This window comes from Drosophila takahashii, chromosome X, assembly GCF_030179915.1.
Source record: "Drosophila takahashii strain IR98-3 E-12201 chromosome X, DtakHiC1v2, whole genome shotgun sequence".
In the NCBI taxonomy this organism is placed as follows: Eukaryota; Metazoa; Arthropoda; class Insecta; order Diptera; family Drosophilidae; genus Drosophila; species Drosophila takahashii.
In genome coordinates this window covers 17,893,526-17,911,678 of record NC_091683.1, presented here as the reverse complement: position 1 = coordinate 17,911,678, position 18,153 = coordinate 17,893,526, and the positions used below count along the sequence as shown (strand labels likewise).

At 42.9% G+C, this 18,153-nt stretch overlaps 4 protein-coding genes and 1 long non-coding RNA gene across 5 annotated transcripts; 3 read left to right on the top strand and 2 right to left on the bottom strand.

The window, feature by feature from the left end:
- Window positions 1-44: 44 nt before the first annotated feature.
- Window positions 45-4,981, bottom strand: cib (thymosin beta cib). The gene is made up of 4 exons (XM_017156571.3): window positions 4,796-4,981; window positions 944-1,079; window positions 764-877; window positions 45-627 (listed from the first exon to the last, which is right to left on the bottom strand). Exons 2-4 carry the CDS (start codon window positions 1,077-1,079, stop codon window positions 488-490), a joined length of 390 nt encoding a protein of 129 aa, XP_017012060.1. The 5' UTR covers window positions 4,796-4,981; the 3' UTR covers window positions 45-487.
- Window positions 4,982-5,413: 432 nt separating this feature from the next.
- LOC138913884 (uncharacterized) lies at window positions 5,414-5,817 on the top strand. Its single transcript, XR_011419759.1, has 3 exons — window positions 5,414-5,548; window positions 5,605-5,675; window positions 5,731-5,817. It is a non-coding gene; the product is annotated as an uncharacterized lncRNA (long non-coding RNA).
- A 264-nt stretch (window positions 5,818-6,081) lies between these two features.
- Window positions 6,082-7,710, bottom strand: brn (beta-1,3-galactosyltransferase brn). The gene has a single exon (XM_017156544.3). It carries the CDS (start codon window positions 7,682-7,684, stop codon window positions 6,704-6,706), a length of 981 nt encoding a protein of 326 aa, XP_017012033.2. The 5' UTR covers window positions 7,685-7,710; the 3' UTR covers window positions 6,082-6,703.
- A 667-nt stretch (window positions 7,711-8,377) lies between these two features.
- Window positions 8,378-9,658, top strand: Xpac (DNA repair protein complementing XP-A cells homolog Xpac). The gene is made up of 2 exons (XM_017156542.3): window positions 8,378-8,606; window positions 8,671-9,658. Exons 1-2 carry the CDS (start codon window positions 8,449-8,451, stop codon window positions 9,407-9,409), a joined length of 897 nt encoding a protein of 298 aa, XP_017012031.2. The 5' UTR covers window positions 8,378-8,448; the 3' UTR covers window positions 9,410-9,658.
- Window positions 9,659-10,602: 944 nt separating this feature from the next.
- Window positions 10,603-13,437, top strand: Cmtr1 (Cap methyltransferase 1). The gene is made up of 2 exons (XM_017156572.3): window positions 10,603-11,382; window positions 11,442-13,437. Exons 1-2 carry the CDS (start codon window positions 10,737-10,739, stop codon window positions 13,166-13,168), a joined length of 2,373 nt encoding a protein of 790 aa, XP_017012061.2. The 5' UTR covers window positions 10,603-10,736; the 3' UTR covers window positions 13,169-13,437.
- Window positions 13,438-18,153: the final 4,716 nt, after the last annotated feature.

The following is an 18,153-nucleotide window of genomic DNA, read 5'->3' as shown; positions in this document are numbered from 1 at the left end:
GTTTCGTGTCTTTTTAAAAAAGTATTTCTCATATATTTGCTGTCTTTTCTTTTTTGCTTAGTTTTGTGTAAGTGTTTTTGAGTGTTTTTTTAGTTGGCTGTCGTATTGCTTTGTATCTGCGTTCTTTCCATTCCTTTCGAGATGATAATGATGTGTGTTTGAGTGTCGCGTGTTTTGGAAACATTTATGCACAAATATACGGGATAGACGAATGTTTATTTTATGTTAATTACGCTGTAGGAATGAGACTGGCTCTCTTGCTTGTTAATACAAAAAAAAGTATACATATTAAAAAAAATATAAGGCAAAAAAAAGGAAAACAATCGGAATATGATAGTGGTAAAATACTTTCTTGCAACCACGCGCATGCGCAGCGGTTCGAATTACTCGGTAGCAGTGGAGAAATGAGAGAGGGAATAGCTTTTTATACGTATCATAAAGAGTGAGATGCGGCGAGACGAAAATTAGAGACGATCTCGGATCGGATTTAAGCCTGCTTCTCGGCCTCGATCACCTCCTTGGTGGGCAGCACGTTCTTCTCGTGGGTCTCGGTGTGCTTCAACTTTTTCGCATCAAAGTTCTCGATGCCGGCGATGAACTGATTCTTCTCCTTCTCCTGCTCGATGGCTGCAATTTGAGTTTGGACAGAGAATAAGTTGGGTAGTTGAGAAATAGCAGCACAATTATAGAGCCAGGCCAACTAAGGCAGCCAGTCTTTGGCTTTTATGGCCATATACCAGATACTAGATGGCCTACAACGCACCTTCCTTATCGGGCAACGGGTTCTTCTCGTTGGTCTCCGTGTGCTTCAAGTTGTTCTGATTGAAAGCGGTGATGCCCTCGAAGATCGACTGTTGGGTCTTCTCGGTGGCCACATCTGGGTTAGGGAAATATTGGGTTTAATTTTCGAGGGTCTCTGGCATCCGACCGACAACCAACTCACCTTCGGCGGTGGGAAGAATGATCTTCTCCTGGGTGCTGGCGTTCTTCAGTTTGTCCTGGTTGAAGCCCTCCAATTGGCTCTTCAGGTTCTCGGCCACCTTGGGCAGATCCTTGAGTGCTGGTGCTGGGGCGGCCATCTAAAATCAAGGATTATTATTATTATTATGTTGTAAAATAATAATAACTAAAAAATATATTTTTTTGGTTCGTTTTCTCAGTCACATAATAGCCAATCGATCATTAGTTAAGATCTTTATTTAGCTTAGGAATTAAGATAGTAGTTTTTCCATTAGATAACAAAGCCTTATCTTATTTAAGATACAATATTGATACTATATCGATAGTACCTTAAAGAACCTAGTAAACCAACCATTAAAATATATAAATTTGTGTTTAGATAACAGTTTCTACAAAATAAACTGGGAAAAACTGGTTTTCACAAGAATTCTTATTCTATTTCTTGATTTAAAAAAATAGCATTTTTATACTTAGCAAGTTTTGATATTTTGTAATTAAAAATTCAAGGAATTTAGAAGAACTACAACTTTTCTAAACCCAACCCGATTCCCCCATTAAAGCATTCCAATTAGATCCAAACCGGAAGAGGATATCGATGTTATCGGTGAGTAAGAGGAAGCCAAGCAAACTCTCCGATAGCCGATCTTTTGTTGTGCTTCATTGTTTGCTTTTGTTGACACTGTGTTGCGCCTTAATAAATAATTCATTTTCGTTGGAAACGAAACGTAATATCTCTTTGTTGACCGTTGCTTTTATTTACTTTAGCCGGCCGATTTCTCAAGCGATAGCCGAGCAAGAAAAAGTTAATCACCCGAATGTGGGGCGATAACGATGACTCAAAGCGCCCACCAATACACATACAAATGCAGCAAGGACGAGTCACGCAAGTGTGTGTATGTGTGTGATAGAAATATCAGAGAGAAAGATGGAGAGAAAGAAATAAGAAAGAGTTCAGCGAACTGTTCCAACTGGAAAGAGATTACGACTCCAATTGGCTTTGCTTTCTGTTCTTGGCCTTTGTTTTTGCAGCTCAGCAGTGGCATTCTTATCAGAAGACATGTGTACTTGGCGAGCGGTTAAACTGCATTTTATCACGTTTATTTTTAGTTGCGAAATTGAGAAACGAGTGTGCGTGCATTTCGCAACATACTCCATTCCATTCCTTCCTTATTGGACAAAGAATCGTCTTTGTGTATCGATATCGCCGCTATCAGAAGCCATCATCATCGTTCTGATTGGATTGCCATTTGCAATTGCGTTCGATTGAACAGCTGCTAAATGCGAAATGCTGAAACCGAAATGCAATCGTTACAAGGGCAGCGACCGCGCCAAAAACAAAACGGAGAAACAGAGAGAAAAGGCATCGCGAATCTATATTTATTTATTTGCACATTTATGGCCATAAATGGTCGTAAGCTGCGCCTCAAGCGGCTGGCCAATCACGTTGATTGACTAACTGACTAACGGCCGTCGATTTCCCCTCCCCCCTTTCCACCCCTCTCAAAATCAAAAGCCTATCTTAACTCACTCGGTTCATGGCGCACTTTCATCGCGATCTACTAACTAAAAGCTTGACTTATTACGATCTCAGTGGTATTTATTTCAAGCATCTGTAAACAGTTTATAAACTTGTATTTATTTCCTAAAATTCTTACTGATGATTAATTGATTGCTAATCTTCATTCTGATAATGCTGATGAATTGCTCATAATTTTTTATCGCTACTAAAAATAACGCCGATGAACGAATTATGAGAAAACCCAACTAAACAACCGAACGATTCGTAATCTGGATCTCGAAATTATTTATACAAACGTAACTCATTTGGAAATGATGGTATCTTGCTTGCGGTAACTGAACCTTAAGTTTTACGATCATAACTTGAATAAATTATTCATAAATGATAAAAAATACGGTAGTAATTCAAAGATAAGCTTGACTTCTGACGATCCTAACGCCTAATTTGAATTTCGATTAATTGGTCATCGTGTAAACCGAGTGTCGCATTAGTCAGCTCCTTGCAGCGAACAAAGGAGAGGCAATAAAACAACAACAACTTCGCATACATACAAAGTGGGAGTGATTGGGAGGGGGAGGGGAAGGTGGGAAGTGGGAGGGGGCAATGAAGTTCGCCGTGAAGTGAATCAACTTCCAACTTCAATTCGAAATATGGTCGCCCCGCTTAAAAGCCGCCGATGAATCATCGGTTTATATTGCATATGTACACATACATATATACATATGTTTGCTTGAATTTATCGTTGCCCACACAGCTGTGCTTCTTCTTCTTCTCTTGACTTTGTAAGCTTTTCTCTTCTTTCTCCCTTCCTGTTTTTGGTTAATTCTTTTACAGATATATCTTGTAGCTCTCTTTTTTTGGGGGTGTGAGTGAGACGGCGCCAAGAGACCGTTAAAAACAAAAAGAATTTGTTTGGGGAACAAGAATAGGAGTATATGTAAAGCAAAATGAGTTAAAGCTGCTGATGCGTGGCAGCCAGCCGACGAACGGAGTGCAAAAAGGAGGCGAAAAGAAAGGGTGGAGAGAGCGCAAAGGAAATGGGGGAGATGGATGGGGGGGGGAAATGAGAAATGTGAAATGACAGACACGTCCGCTTTACATTTACACCCTCAACTCAACTCCTGCACAAATGCACTGGTGTGTGTGAGAGAGAGAACGAGAGGGACAATCGGCGACTTGCAGTGAATTTTAAGCACTCACATTATACATTTTATTTCTGTGCACATTATATACACATATGAACACAATTTATGCAGGCGGCTGCGTTTAGTCATATATTCAATTTCAAAATCGCTGGATATTGGATATCCACGTACCACGCCCAGTAAAATTCGCAACTCGTACACACACACTGGTGCATTCTACAGCCGAGGTCACGGCGATAGGATGGGACTTTTAAAATAATGTCTATGTAAATTCCAGTGACTTCATGCCTATGAAAATACAAGTTCAAGTTGCCATCTTATCTCGGGAGGTTTTTTAGCTCTTATCTTGAATCATTTAATTTCTTCTAAAAGTTCTTTATTTTAGATCATTTCGTTTGATTTAATTAAAATGCCAAACTTAGTCGAAGTATTAAGTATTAAATTTTAGGTAAAGCTAACTAAATAAATTTGTTGAGCTTACATTTGTTTTGTATAATTAGATTTTTTTTTTCAATAAAACAATTTCGAAACTCTACACAAGAACTTTAAAATTTTTTATAAGTTTTTTTTTGCAACTTAATAGCTTGTATAAATGTTTATATCATTTTTCCTAACAATCGCAGACAAAGTGTTACTTTTTTCGTGACGCCCACTGTGGGGGAGGATATTCGGCAGCAACAACAACCACATGCGCCCCGCCCAAGCACACACGCACACACACTCGCATATATACAAGCGGCAGACGGCGAAAAAAGAAGTGAAATGCCGGCCGGCACTCGCTCACACACACACACAGCCACAAATCTGAAGTTTAAACCACACAAAATACAAAAAACAAAAAAAAAGAAAAATAGTCAACAAAAGAGGCGACGACAAAAGCGCTTCAACAGCTGCAGAAAAAAGTTACAAAGCCAAAGAAAGGAGATGAAAATGAAGAGAAAGAGCAAAAAGTAACGGACTAGACCAGCACAATAAATATTTATAACAAATCCGCTGCCATTTTTGCAATCAATGAAGAAGCGCAGTCAACAAAAACCAGTTAGTTTCCCCCACTTCTTTTTTCTTTTGCAAACCCCCCTCTCTTGAAACTACCGGCGATCCCCCATCGAAAATTGAAATAAGTTACAATTAAAATTTTAGAGTACCTCCAAAAAAAAAACAGTAAGCTCACCTTGATTTGGTTTTTGGCGTTGGTTTTTTGGATTGGCAAAGCAAAGAGGATTACTGCAAATTGGGATGCTGGCGGGGTCGGGCCTTATATATATCTATCTGTATAGTAGCTGTACACTTGGCGGCTGTTTAACCCTCGGTTTGTCGCGGTTTCGAAGCGGAGCTCTTGACGTCACAGATTTAATACTGGCGCTCGGCGGAGATCCCCGGTTTTTATACCGCCGCTAAACTGGCTAGGCGTTCGCCTTGGGTTTCGGTGGATTTACTCACTTACGAAGGCTTGGTCACACTGCAAAGATAACAATTAGCGAGTGCACACACCCAGCAAAGACAAGCAGATACACCATCCTACACAAACGGTTGTGCGATTTTTCAAAAATTCAATTCGAAATTCAGAAATATTAAGAAAGTGATATTCCCAAGAGTAGAAGATTCGAGTTTCTCCACTAATAAATATTTGCAAGGGTATAAAAATAAGGAAACTGAACTATTTCTAAAACTATTTATTGTAAATACACAATTTACTTTGAGGTTTTTTATAAACAAGTTTTTAAATTGTTTTTAAAGTAGAATTTCAACAATTTTCAATCACGCTATCCTTGGATAGCTTGTCATCGAACAAATCGAACTGTCAATATCATAAAGGCAAACCCAATACGAAACACTTTCAGTTAGCCAGCAGAGCTCGACTGGAGCAGTATTATTTTCTTTTGGAAATAAAAAAATTCAGTAAAAATTTTAAGTTAACCGGCGGGTAAGTTAATTAAATATTCCCTATGAACTGTACGCATATATATTTTTTTTATTCAGGATCCCTGGCTGTCTGTCCTTTACTACGTTATGATAGCCTATGCAACAGTATGCAAATTTCCCGACGAAAGGTAATTGTATTGCAATAAATTAGTTTTTTGTACTAACAAGTTATTATAATCATAGATGATGACCATGTTAACTTTTTTCTCCATGAGTTAAATACGGGAGACTGGTGTGCAGTGATCTAGCCCCTGTTGATAAATGCTGCTAGGACCGTCAGGAGAAGGTATCGTAAACTTCTTAGGTGTAGAATGTGTACACCTGGGGTGGTGTACGACACCACCTCCTGTGATTCCTCGCTGCACTTATCTATGGGAGGCTAGGTATTTAACTGTCTGAAGAAATAACCTTGCTCTATATATCTATACAAACAATTATAGACTAACATTTTATTTTTTCACAATTAATGTACAAAATAATAATTAAAAAACGAAACTTTTGATGGATGGTTTTTGGAAAATCAAATGTACATATGATAGTTATAAATATATACCTTAAAACTGTGGACCTCTAGTTATTTTATTTTTATGATCAATTTGAAAATAATATATATACTTGATAATTTAACTGATTTTTTTTGTTTTTAACTTTATTTAAACTAAACTTGGCTTAAATTGTATTACACAAACTTTAAGTTAATCAGCATTTACCTATTTTTCACGCCTATTTAGTGGATAATTCAATACAATACAATACAAAAAAAGGTTTTTAACAGGGACCGTAAATAATCATTATTTGAGATTTTTATTTTAAAAAGACTACTGTGATTTTTTCTTTTAAACGTCAAAAATAACGTTCATTTTACTCTTGTCCACAAAGTATATGCATGTCAACAAATCTGGAAAGCAAGTTAACTGTTATTTGTTTATGTCTATAAAGTGCATAAAAAGCAGTTAAATTGTTGACTAAAACTCAATCTCAAATAATGATTATTTACGGTCCCTGGTTTTTAACACTATTCCTACAATATGATGGGTTTAAAATCTCCACAAACAGTCGGTTTATCATCTATAACTTTACTTTAACAAGGCTGTTGCTCTAGTGACTCATCCGTATGTACAATCTATCGATGGGAATCCTAATCCTTAACCTCCTGCTACGCGTAGTTGGCGGACCGGCACTCGTTCCACACGCGGCTCATCTCCGCCGGATCGCCGAACTCGTGGGAGGCAATCACGGAGGCGTAGCTGTCGGGACCCCGGTAGTTGGGCCTGTGGAAGCGGAAATCCTCGCAGTGCTGCAGCGGAATGCCCGCCTTGAGGGCCACGATGCCCAGGTGGATGTCGTCGAAGCGGAAGAGCGGCAGGTGAAGACTGGTGGCGTAGAGCAGGAGGAGCGCCTTCCGCGAGAGCACAAAGGCGCCGGCGGTGACGTAGGGCGGCCAGCGATCGAAGGGGTATTCCTCGAGAGAAACGTACCACTTGCTGAACTTGTGGCGCAGCGGCGACGTCTGGAAGACATGGCCGGCGAAGAGCAGCTCCGGCTGGTGGCTGCGGCGTCCGCGGCCGAGGAATCTTAGCACATTCTTGGCCGACACATAGTAGTCGTCGTCCACGAAGAGGTAGAAGTCGCTGCGGTTGAACTGCTGGCTGGCCCAGCGCATTCCCAGCATGGTTTTCAGCGTGTTGTTGAAGTAGGAGTCGGCGAAGTCCGCCTGGAGGATGTCGCCGTGCTCGCGGGACTCCCAGGCCACGTCCTTCTCGCCTCCAAGGGCTGACTGGCCCAGCAGGAAGATGCGGCGCAGCTGGACGTCCGAGAAGCGCCCCTCGTAGCCCCACGTCCGCCGGATGGCCTCCCGCCGCTGCACGTTGCCCACGGCGCTCTTGATGAGCAGCGTGAGCCGCGGAGGCTGCTCCTCCGCCTGAAAGGAGGGCACCCGCAGGTAGGAGAACTTCTCCAAGCCGGAGGAGCCACTAGAATCCGTTTCCAGCGGGTAGTGGAAGTGCCGCTCAAAGTCCAGCTCGTGCAGGTGGGTCAGCAGGCCGCAGTAGTCCACCAGCAGGATGAGGGGCAGCACCAGGAGGCACCGCAGCACCAGTTTGCGGTGCTTGCTCTGCATTTGCAGTGGCAATTGCATGGCGATCGAACCAAAACAAAACAGTGAGCAAATGGGGTGCGGAAAAATACCAGATTTTTGGTACTAGATACACTGGGAGAAACAAGGAGAACCATTTATTTATTTTAAGTAGTAAACCAATATGTGTGATTTATTTACCGAAAAGATTATATTTAAATTAAAGTCTGGAATTATATTAAATTATTCCTATTATTATTATTATTATTATTTTTTTTATAAGTACAAATATTCTACATCATTTTTACATGCAATTGGATTTGAAAATACCGCAAGCCTAATTAATACCGAAACATTTCTAATCCACTAATTGTAAACTATATTTTGGTTACGGTTAATTTTGTAAATCATTTATATTTAAATTAAAGCCTGGAATTATATTTTATAATCTTTTTAACCTGACAATAAATAAATATTTTATAATTCAAAATTCAATTTATTCTTATTAGAAGTAAACTTTTTCTACATAACTGTTACAAGCAATTGGAAGTGAAAATACTGCAAATAACTATATTTTTGTTTTGGTTAATTTGTTAAAACATTCGTATTTAAATATGAGCCAGGTATTATTTTAATTTATTGAATTTGTAAATTTTGTATAATCTTATTAGAAGTAAAATTAGCTTTACAGACTTAAAAAATACCGCCAGCCCATTTAAAACCAAAAAATACCAAATGGATACAGAGGCTTTCGCTTGGAATGTCAAATCGGCAAGAAGAAGCATTTCATATACAAAAATTCAAACTAAAAACCTTGTGAAATCGAAATGTCCGAGGCAGCGTCCACCGATGCAGTTGCTCCGCCGGCGGCGCCGGTCTCCAAGCTGACCAATGCCCAGAAGGCGCGCATCGAGCGGAATCTGGCGAAGGCGCAGAAGCTGCGGGAGGCCAAGCTGGTTTTGCATCCCTTCAAGGATTTGGCCAGGTGAGCAGTTCTCCAGAGTCCCCAAGAGATGTAAGCTCATCCAATCCCATCTAATAACCCGTAGCAACAAGGACGGCAGCCACCCGGAGGCGGCTCTCAGCCAGGGCAGCTCCGTGATCAAGGTGCAGGGCACCAAGTACATCGATTCCGGCGGCGGCTTCCTGCTGGAGCAGCCCGTTCTGCCCACCGCTCCAGGAGCACCAGGTGCAGCTGGTCTCAACCGGTCCGCCGAGGAGGCGCCGCCCATCCTGGACGACGCCATCGCCATTCCCGTGCAGTACGAGGAGTGCCTGGAGTGTGGCGACATGTACGCCGACTCGTATCTGTTCAACAACTTCGGGCACTCGGTGTGCGACAAGTGCCGGGACAACGAGGATCGCCACGCCCTGATCACCCGGACGGAGGCCAAGGCGGAGTACCTGCTGAAGGACTGCGACTTCGACAAGCGGGAGCCCAGGCTGCGCTACATCAGCCGCAAGAATCCGCACAACGTGCGCTGGGGCGAGATGAAGCTCTATCTCCACCTGCAGATCCACCAGCGCGCCCTGGAGGTCTGGGGCAGCGAGGAGGAGCTGGTGCGCCAGCACGAGGCCCGCGAGGACAAGCGCGAGGTGGGCAAGGCGCGCAAGTACAACAAGCAGATGAAGCAGCTGCGCATGGAGGTGCGCAGCAGCATCTACACCAAGAAGACGCACGCCGTCCACGAACACGAGTTCGGGCCGGACACCTACGACGAGGCGGAGGACACCTACACGCACACCTGCCTCACCTGTCCGTACAGCGAGACCTACGAGAAGATGTAGGGGTCGTTTGTAGGTTCCCCCAAAATGGAAAGGGGTTGGAGGTCAGGATCCAGATGAATTCTTGAAGAATCAACCATGCCACTGAAGAAATGGATATTCAGCACTTTTTTTTTCTTATTTTTAACACCTAAACCTAAGTTATAAACATGGAATTAAGCTAAACATTGGAGTTATTTAAAAAGCTTGGCTTGTTAGCCCATAATTAAGTGAATATGAATGGAATTCTGTACTACTCCTGTAGAATAAAATAAGATTATATGATTATTGCTTTAACTTATATTATTTCCACTTAATTGCCATTTCAACCTGCCTATTTTATTTTTTTGCCAATTTTCTCAAAAAATCCTTAAAAAAGTAAAAGTGGCGAAAATTTTATTTTTTCCAAAATCATACGAAAAGTGTTATGGATTTATTGATAATTTCGTTATCTGTTCAAAGCAGTATGTATTTTTGGTGTAGGACCATTTTTGGCCAAGTTACAGCAAAAAAACCAAAAGAAAAAATTCCAGTTTTGTCAAAAACTAAAATTACGAATTTCCAAAAAAAAAACAAAACCGGTTTTTTCGCTAAAACAAATCTGTTTTTTCGCTAAAACAAAAAAAGTACTGATTCAAAGTATGGATTGTCATACCTTTCTGAACTCGTTGTTAAATTTCCTAACGATTGGCATTTAAACCTTGACATTTTATTTATTTTTAATTTTTCGCAAAAAATCATCATTAAAAATTGGCGAAAATTTTATTTTTCCAAAATCACACGAAAAGTATTATGGATTTATTAATAATTTTGTTATCTGTTCAAAGCAGTATGTATTTTTGGTGTAGAACCATTTTTGGCCAAGTTACAGCAAAAAAACAAAAAATAAAAATTCATATTTTTACCAAAAAATCAAATACCGAATTTCCACGAAAAGAAGAAGAATAATAATTCGCTTTTGACCAAAAAAATAGAAACATTCATTCAAGTATGGATTGTCATACCTTTCTGAACTCGTTATTAAATTTCCAATCGATGGACATTTATATATCTTATAAATGGAATTTATTAATGTTTGGGTTACATATAACAGTATTTTTGAACAATACAATTTGAATTCACAACGAAATCGCCAATTTGACTGCTTGCGGTATTTTTGCGGTATTTTCCCAAGGGCAAGCAGGCCATGCGGTATTTGGCTCCGGTATTTAGCGGCATTCGGCGAACGGTCCACTCATATACCAAATAAACAAAAAATTGCTGCAGAAATTCGAGGATCCCCTAAAATCCAAATCCCGGAGCCCGGATCAGACTCAGATTCCAGTAGCCAGTTGCCAGACGCCAGCGCAAGATGGACGAGCCGTCGGACGATGAGAACTCGGAGCCCACGCCCAAGAAGATCAAGCGGGAGTGGGTGAAGAGCTACTCGAACAAGGCGATGGAGATGATGAAGAAGATGGGCTACGAGAACGACAAGGGTCTGGGCAAGAGCAACCAGGGTCGCCTGGAGCCGGTGATTGCGGTGCAGCAGGACGGTCGCCGTGGCTTCGGCCTCAAGCTGGACACGGTGCAATCCTCGGCCGGCCAGTGGGATCCCGCCTGCGAGGAGCTCGAGATTCCCGAGCCGGTTCTCTGGCTCCACAATCCCGGCGGTGGTGAATCCTACACCCTCGACCAGCTAATGGGCCACCTGGTCACCGGACCAAAGAAGCTGACCCTCGACGAGGAGACGCGCTACTGCGATCCGGCCACCCTGCATCACATCCTCAATGCCAAAACGGTGTTCGATGATCTCAACGACAGCGAGAAGCGGCGGGCGCGTTCCCGCTGCAATCCCTTCGAGACCATCCGCAGCTCCATCTTCCTCAACCGCGCCGCCGTCAAGATGGCCAACATCGACTCCATGTGCGACTTTATGTTCACCAACCCGCGCGATCCCGACGGCCAGTCTCTGGTGGCGGCCGACGAGCTGCTCTACTTCACAGACATGTGTGCAGGTGCAGACTATCCTTATCAATTACACTTTCGTTTGCTCATCATTTCCGTTTTCCCGCAGGCCCCGGCGGCTTCTCCGAGTACGTGCTCTTCCGCAAATCCTGGGAGGCCAAGGGTTTCGGCTTCACGCTGCGCGGCGCCAACGACTTCAAGCTGGAGAAGTTCTTTGCCGCCTCGCCGGAGTCCTTTGACACGTTCTACGGCGTGAAGGAGGACGGCAACATCTTCGATGAGGGCAACCAGGACTCGCTGAACGAGTACATCCGCCTGCACACGCCGCAGGGCGTTCACTTCGCCATGGCCGACGGCGGCTTCTCGGTGGAGGGGCAGGAGAACATCCAGGAGATCCTCTCCAAGCAGCTGTACCTCTGCCAGTTCCTCACCGCCCTGAAGATTCTGCGGCCCAACGGCAGCTTCGTCTGCAAGGTCTTCGATCTGTTCACGCCGTTCAGCGTGGGCCTGGTCTATCTGATGTACAAGTGCTTCCGGCAGATAGCCATCATCAAGCCGAACAGCAGCCGGCCGGCGAACTCGGAGCGCTACCTGGTCTGCAAGTACAAGCGGTCGGACGCGGAGACGGCCGCGATCGTGGGCTACCTGAATGCGGTGAACATTATGCTGGGCGAGGAGGAGGAGGCGGCGGCGCAGCGGCAGGAGGACGTGCTGGAGATCTTCGATGCCAACGAGCTGGCCGAGGACGAGGACTTCCTGCGCTACATCGTCGACTCGAACAACGCCATCGGGCGCAAGCAGATCGTCGGTCTGCGCAAGATAGCCGCCTTCGCCCAGAATCCCGAGCTGAAGGAGACCCGGCAGTCGGAGGTGCGGCAGGAGTGCCTCAAGCGCTGGGGTCTGCCCGACAAGCTGCGCCAGGCGCCCGAGATCAAGCCGACGGACAGGCTGCTGGAGGAGCTGCTCGCCGACTGGGCGGCCGATCGCGGCTGGATGAATCTGACGGCTGCCGAGATGAGCGGCGTGGCCAGCCTGAATATGGCCGTGAAGAACGTGGCCGACTGGTACTTTGTGCCCGTGGGTCGCGAGGAGACCAACATCAATGCCTGCACCCTGTTCCTCTGCAAGTCGCGGGGCAATCTACTGCGCTACACGGAGCACAAGAAGTGGGAGCTGGTGGAGACCGCCTTCGAGGTGCAGCCGCGCTCCATCTTCTTCGGCCAGATCGTGTACGAGTTCTACGGCGAGGGCAGGACGATCCAGCGGGTGGCCGCGCTGCACATCATCGACGGCATTTGCCTGGGCGGCATCGACATACGGCGACGGCCTTTCCGCGAACGCGTCAGCATGTGCGACAAGTTCGCCAGGAGTCTAAATAAGCCGCATCGCAAGGAGCGAACGTTCGGGGCGCTGCGCAGCAAGCCCTTCTTCCGGCTGCAGGACATGGGCAGCTTCTTCGCGGACATGCGACACTATGTGCTCAAGGACAACTCGCAGCGATTCGGCTATGCGCTGGACGACAACAAGTTCTTCGTGCCCGGCGGCATACTGATGTTCTGCGAACTGACCACCAACTACGTGTCCGCCCACTCGCGATCCCGCGGCCAGCTGTACTACTTCAACGTGACGAACAAGGAGTCGTACTACAAGGAGCACTTGCCCAGCAAGAAGGCCGCCGAGATCTTCGCCTCGTTCCGGCACAGCTACTCGCGCCGCCTGCTCTGGAAGTGGACGGACCTGCGCCAGGTGGAGGAGCTGGCCAGCGAGGACAATCCAAAGATCCTGTTTCGCAGCGACTTCGTCAAGTTCATCGCGGACAAGCTGGGCCACAGCTAGGCACTTAGCTGGCCGCCAGCCGCACTTAGCCCTAAGTCTAATTATACATACGCATACGTGTTTTTTTTAAATCTAACACCCCGCATGCTTAGGATTTATCTGGAGGTTTTACAACAGATCCCTGCATTTTACTCATTCGACTTGAGTATTCGACTATTATTTGTCCGCGGGAACTGAATCATATTTTTTTTTCACTTCACTTCTGACCACCTCTACTAACTCTATTCATAAAATGTCATTTGTCTGACCGAAGTGTGCAACTGTTTTATTTCTAAAGATCTTACCAAAGTTATGCTGTTTTTTAATTGTACTGGGTTAGTTGGATGATTCTTTTAAATCTAATAATCTAATTTAAAATCTGGTTTTTCAGATTTAATCCTTACATTTTACGGGTAGTAATTTCCCTATTATTTAATCAAATAATTTGTGGAATCCTTTAATGGCCATGGAGAGTTGTCAGCGGCAGAAAGTTGCATTCGCTGGTCCTTGCAGCTTAATTAATCACCCGATAAATGGCCGGGGAGAGCGGACTTCTGGGGATTTGGGCGTACGGATTCCGCACTGTTTGCAGTTGGACAAAAAAGCAAATTGTTGCCCGTGCCTGTGCAGTTCACGCCGCACCACACAACACAGTTACACATTGCCGAAAAGGAAGTTAGGTGGTCTGGGGTCAGATTCAGGGGGGCAAATGCCACTGACATGCGCCAGTAATTAACGTCCCATTTTGGGTTAGATTACCCATGAATAATTGCGAATGGCGATGGTCGCGCCTGTCGCACAGCGAGAGAAACGGATATAATATTCAATTCATTTTTATATCGTATTTAAATATATATTGGTTCTGTTTTAAAAGGCAGAAATTCTAAAATTTTTATGGGTGCTTCAGAATATTATTTTCTAAGAATATTTTGGTACCTATCTTGATTATTTAACCAATATTTATTATTATTTTATTAATTTTGTTATTGATTTCTCTTATTAATTCCTATTATTAATAATAATTTATTTTATTTATTAAACTTAAACTTTTTTTTAATAACCTTGAGAGGATGTTTTTAAATTTGGTAGGTATTTAATAAACTATTCTTTCCGTTTAAAAAAAATATCAGTGGATAATTCTGTCCATGGCAGCTGATAGTTAGTTGGATTTTAGGTGCAACTGCATTTGATGGAGGAGCGGATTCCGATCGACTTGGACTTGGAACTGGGATTGGGATTGGGATTGGGATTGGGTTGGGTTGCGCAACTGCACCAGATTGATGATGGCCGGCTAAGTGTGGCCACCTCCCCTTCATCCTTCATCCTTCATCCTTTTTGTCCCCCCTGCAGCCCCCTTTGTCCATGCGAGGAGTGAGTGTTTTGGAGACTGAAAACTTTGCTAATTGCTTTTTGGCCACGGCCACGATGACGATGGCTCTGACTATATATGTATATATGTATACGTATAAAGCTGTTGACGACGAATCCGGCAACGGGCCACAGTTACAGCATCCGAAAAATAGTAGTTATCCATTTGCAGTTGAGCTGCCATGCACATTGGTTTAAAAATGCAAGAAAACCATATAAAATAATAAAAAATAAATAATAAAATAATAAAAATCATATTTAAAGTTAATATTGGTCCTTAAGAAAAGCTTTAAAATTGTAAATAAATTCAAACAGTAACTTTTTGAACTTTTTAAGAAATATATTTTAGCATTGCTGATTTTCATAGCCTTGTAAAATAATTTAATCTCCTGGAATAATGAGAATTTATATTCTTAAAATATTGAGTATTTCAAGACAATTAAAAAAAAATGTTTAAATGTTGAATGAGTTTTATAAATAACGAATTGCTTATTTTTTATTGAAATACTTTTTTAATCACCTACTAACTAATAATTTTCTATAAAAGCAGAATAAATTAAGTACGTAAATAACTATTTTAAAAAATTTAAAATATTTCATAAAATTGTATTATTATATGCTAGAAACCAATGTAGTTGGTCATGCCACGTCCAGAAAAGCTGCTGTTTTTGTTGTGCATTTAATTGTGCTTTTTTGGCTGGGCCTACGTTTGCCGACTCAGCAGAGAATTAATTACACACGCATACACACTCCAACTTCACTTCACTTCGCCTGGACATTTGATAGTTTCGCACTTTTGCGTTTTATAAATTTTGCACTTTGCCTGCTGCGAGCATCTTCAGTTGTCAAAACAAATTTTTGCCACTGAGCCATTCATTTGTTACGAAACCCAAGCCCCCCGGAGATTTGCCCCATCTCAAAATCTCACGGGAATCCCGGGAGAACAGCACATGAGACCTGGGTTCGGAATTGGGGATTCTGGAACTTCGACTGACCGCTGCCCAAATGCAAATGTCATTTTGTGGTCGTTCGAATGAATAAACGAAATTAAACGGCAGCCGAAAAGAGTTTGACTGGCAGGCAGGAGTCCAAGAATCCTGACAAAGGAGTTTAGGGGGATCGAACCCCTGACTCCGGTGGTAAACCATGTGGGACCTCTGCTGATTGACAGGCACCGGAATCGAACCGGAAGCCATCTATTGAATCGATATGAAAGATTACCACACACTTTCGTTTCGTTTGGTCAACCATTGTCATTACTTGGACAGAATATAATCAAACAAATGGAGCCGAGTCCGAAAAGCTGATGTTATTTCTATGCGAATATGACACTCATTTCTGTCTCGAAAGGGGCGAAAAAAGGGCAAATTACTCTTGTTTATATGCACATTTGAGCTTCTTTATTTTGGCGAGAGATGAAATCAATTTGTTTACTTGATCATCAGCTTTTAGGTCAGCAGTTATATCGGAAGGGGATACTCAATTGGATATCTGAAGACCCTTTTCATATATAATATTTTAATTATTGATTCAATCCATGTAAATAATTATGATGGTAAATATTCCAGAGATTACTGATCGTCTGGGATTTAGGGTTTATGTTTATGTTTATTTCTCAATTACTAAGCACTTTTAAAAGCTATTTGTTAAATTTTCTTGAATCAGTAGTCTTTATATTTATAATTAAAAATTTTTAATAAATGTTTTTTCTTTCTTTATTTGTATTTCCCTAATTTCCCTCACTATTTAGAAATTAAAAAGGAAAACTGTATATCTAATCATATCGAAAATATGAGTTATATGGAATTTTTTCACATATTTTGCTTAGAAAAAAACCTATCCTGTTTTAAGGACTTAAACTTGAGTAAACTCAAGTACTCCAGTTCTCCCCTGCTCCTCCGATGAGCCCGCTGATTGAGGTCATTTGCCAGCGTAAACGTGTGAGTCGCTTCGAATTAAGAGTCCTTCGCTTGTCCAGGACATCTTCTTCCTCTTCCCTGCTAGTTTACGAGGAGTCGGGGCGAACTGGCAAAGTGGTTGGGTGGCTCCTGGGCACACACATTCGATTAGCAGTGGGCCCGAAACTCGATGAGTTTTATTAGTAAATAATGGCAAATCATTTGCCAGTTGACACTTGCCGAATGGCCAAGGGTGGTGGGTGTTAAGGGGGGGCTAAAAGGGGGTGGCAAGGTCCTTGGACACGTAAGGGAATGTCACTAACAGGGCAAAGTCAAGGAGCAGGATCCGTGGTCCTGCTAATGAGCAGCATTAATGAGCGCTATTTTTCATTGAAAGGACAATCAGCGTGTCCACGTATGGGTGTGTGTGTGTGTGAAGGGGTGGGTGGGTGATTTAGCCGAGTTTCTGTGTGTGTGGATGCTTTCTCTCAAGTCTCTTGGGTATTTAAGCGGCCAAAATGTTGCAAAGACGGCAATGACAGCAGGTGCCCAACCACCACCACATGAGTACCAACACACACATATTCATCCACAGGAAGCCGATGTCAGGACCCCATGAAAATTTAATACGAATGCAAAAGAAAGCAAAGAATTTGTAATTAAATTAACCATTTGCTCTCCTCCTCTGTCGTCGTCTTTGTTTTTATGCTGCTTTAAATTAAATATTTTTGCCCTTTTGCGTGAGTCCCTTCCGGAATGAGAATGAGGATGAGGATGAGGATGAGGATGCGGATCCGTCGTTGAGTGGGTCAGCGGAAACCTCAACAATTTCCACAGACTCAATCAGTTCCTTGTCCAGCTCCTTTGGGGCACTAACAGAAAATGGTAAAAAGTATTACTATTTTATAAAAATTATTTCACTAGTTATTGTTAATGGTACTAATTGTCAGTTCTTAGAAAAACTGTACCATATAAGTGGTATGAATATTTGGTAAAACTAGGAACGTTGTAAATTTTCTACTTCCTTTTATAAAGACAAAGAAGAGTTTTATATATATATATCAAATTTTATTATTTAGCAATTAAAAATATTCCTAATAATCAATACTTGTTTGATTAGTAACCAAGAAATACAGCTTATTTTCCTAGAAACTTATACATGCATTTACCTTTTTACTTAATACATTTTTTTTTAATTTTTCAATAGTAATTTTACAAACTTCCAGATCTTATCAGGCATTAACTTACAATAATCTTTTTTTTCTGTGCATGTTTTGGACCTCCGGTGCGGTTGGGGATTCAGGTTTGGCTTCAGGTTGAGGTCCTGGTCCCGGTCTCGATCCCGGTCCCAGGTCCACTACGACACTCTGGAGAGAAATGCGAAATGAAAAATCGACTTGCAATTAGCAAACATGAAACATGACTACCCGAGGCCCACTCCAAAGTAACCCCGACCCCCCACCGGAGGTATGCGAGTGTGTGCGTGTGTTCCACAGACACATCCCGATGTCCTGGTATCCTGGCTCCGGCTGTGTGTGTGTCTGGAGCTCCAGGAGCTTCGCTGGCAGCGTTGTCAGCATGGTTAATAAGTTACTTTCGAGATACTTTATTACTTCCTTGGTGGTGAGCGACAGCTGGGCGGGGGATTGGCACAAAGGGTTGCCATTGCCTCAACCACCGCCCCCCACCCACCTCCCATCCATCGCATGTCTGTGCGTGAGTGTGTGCAGTTTTTTAATT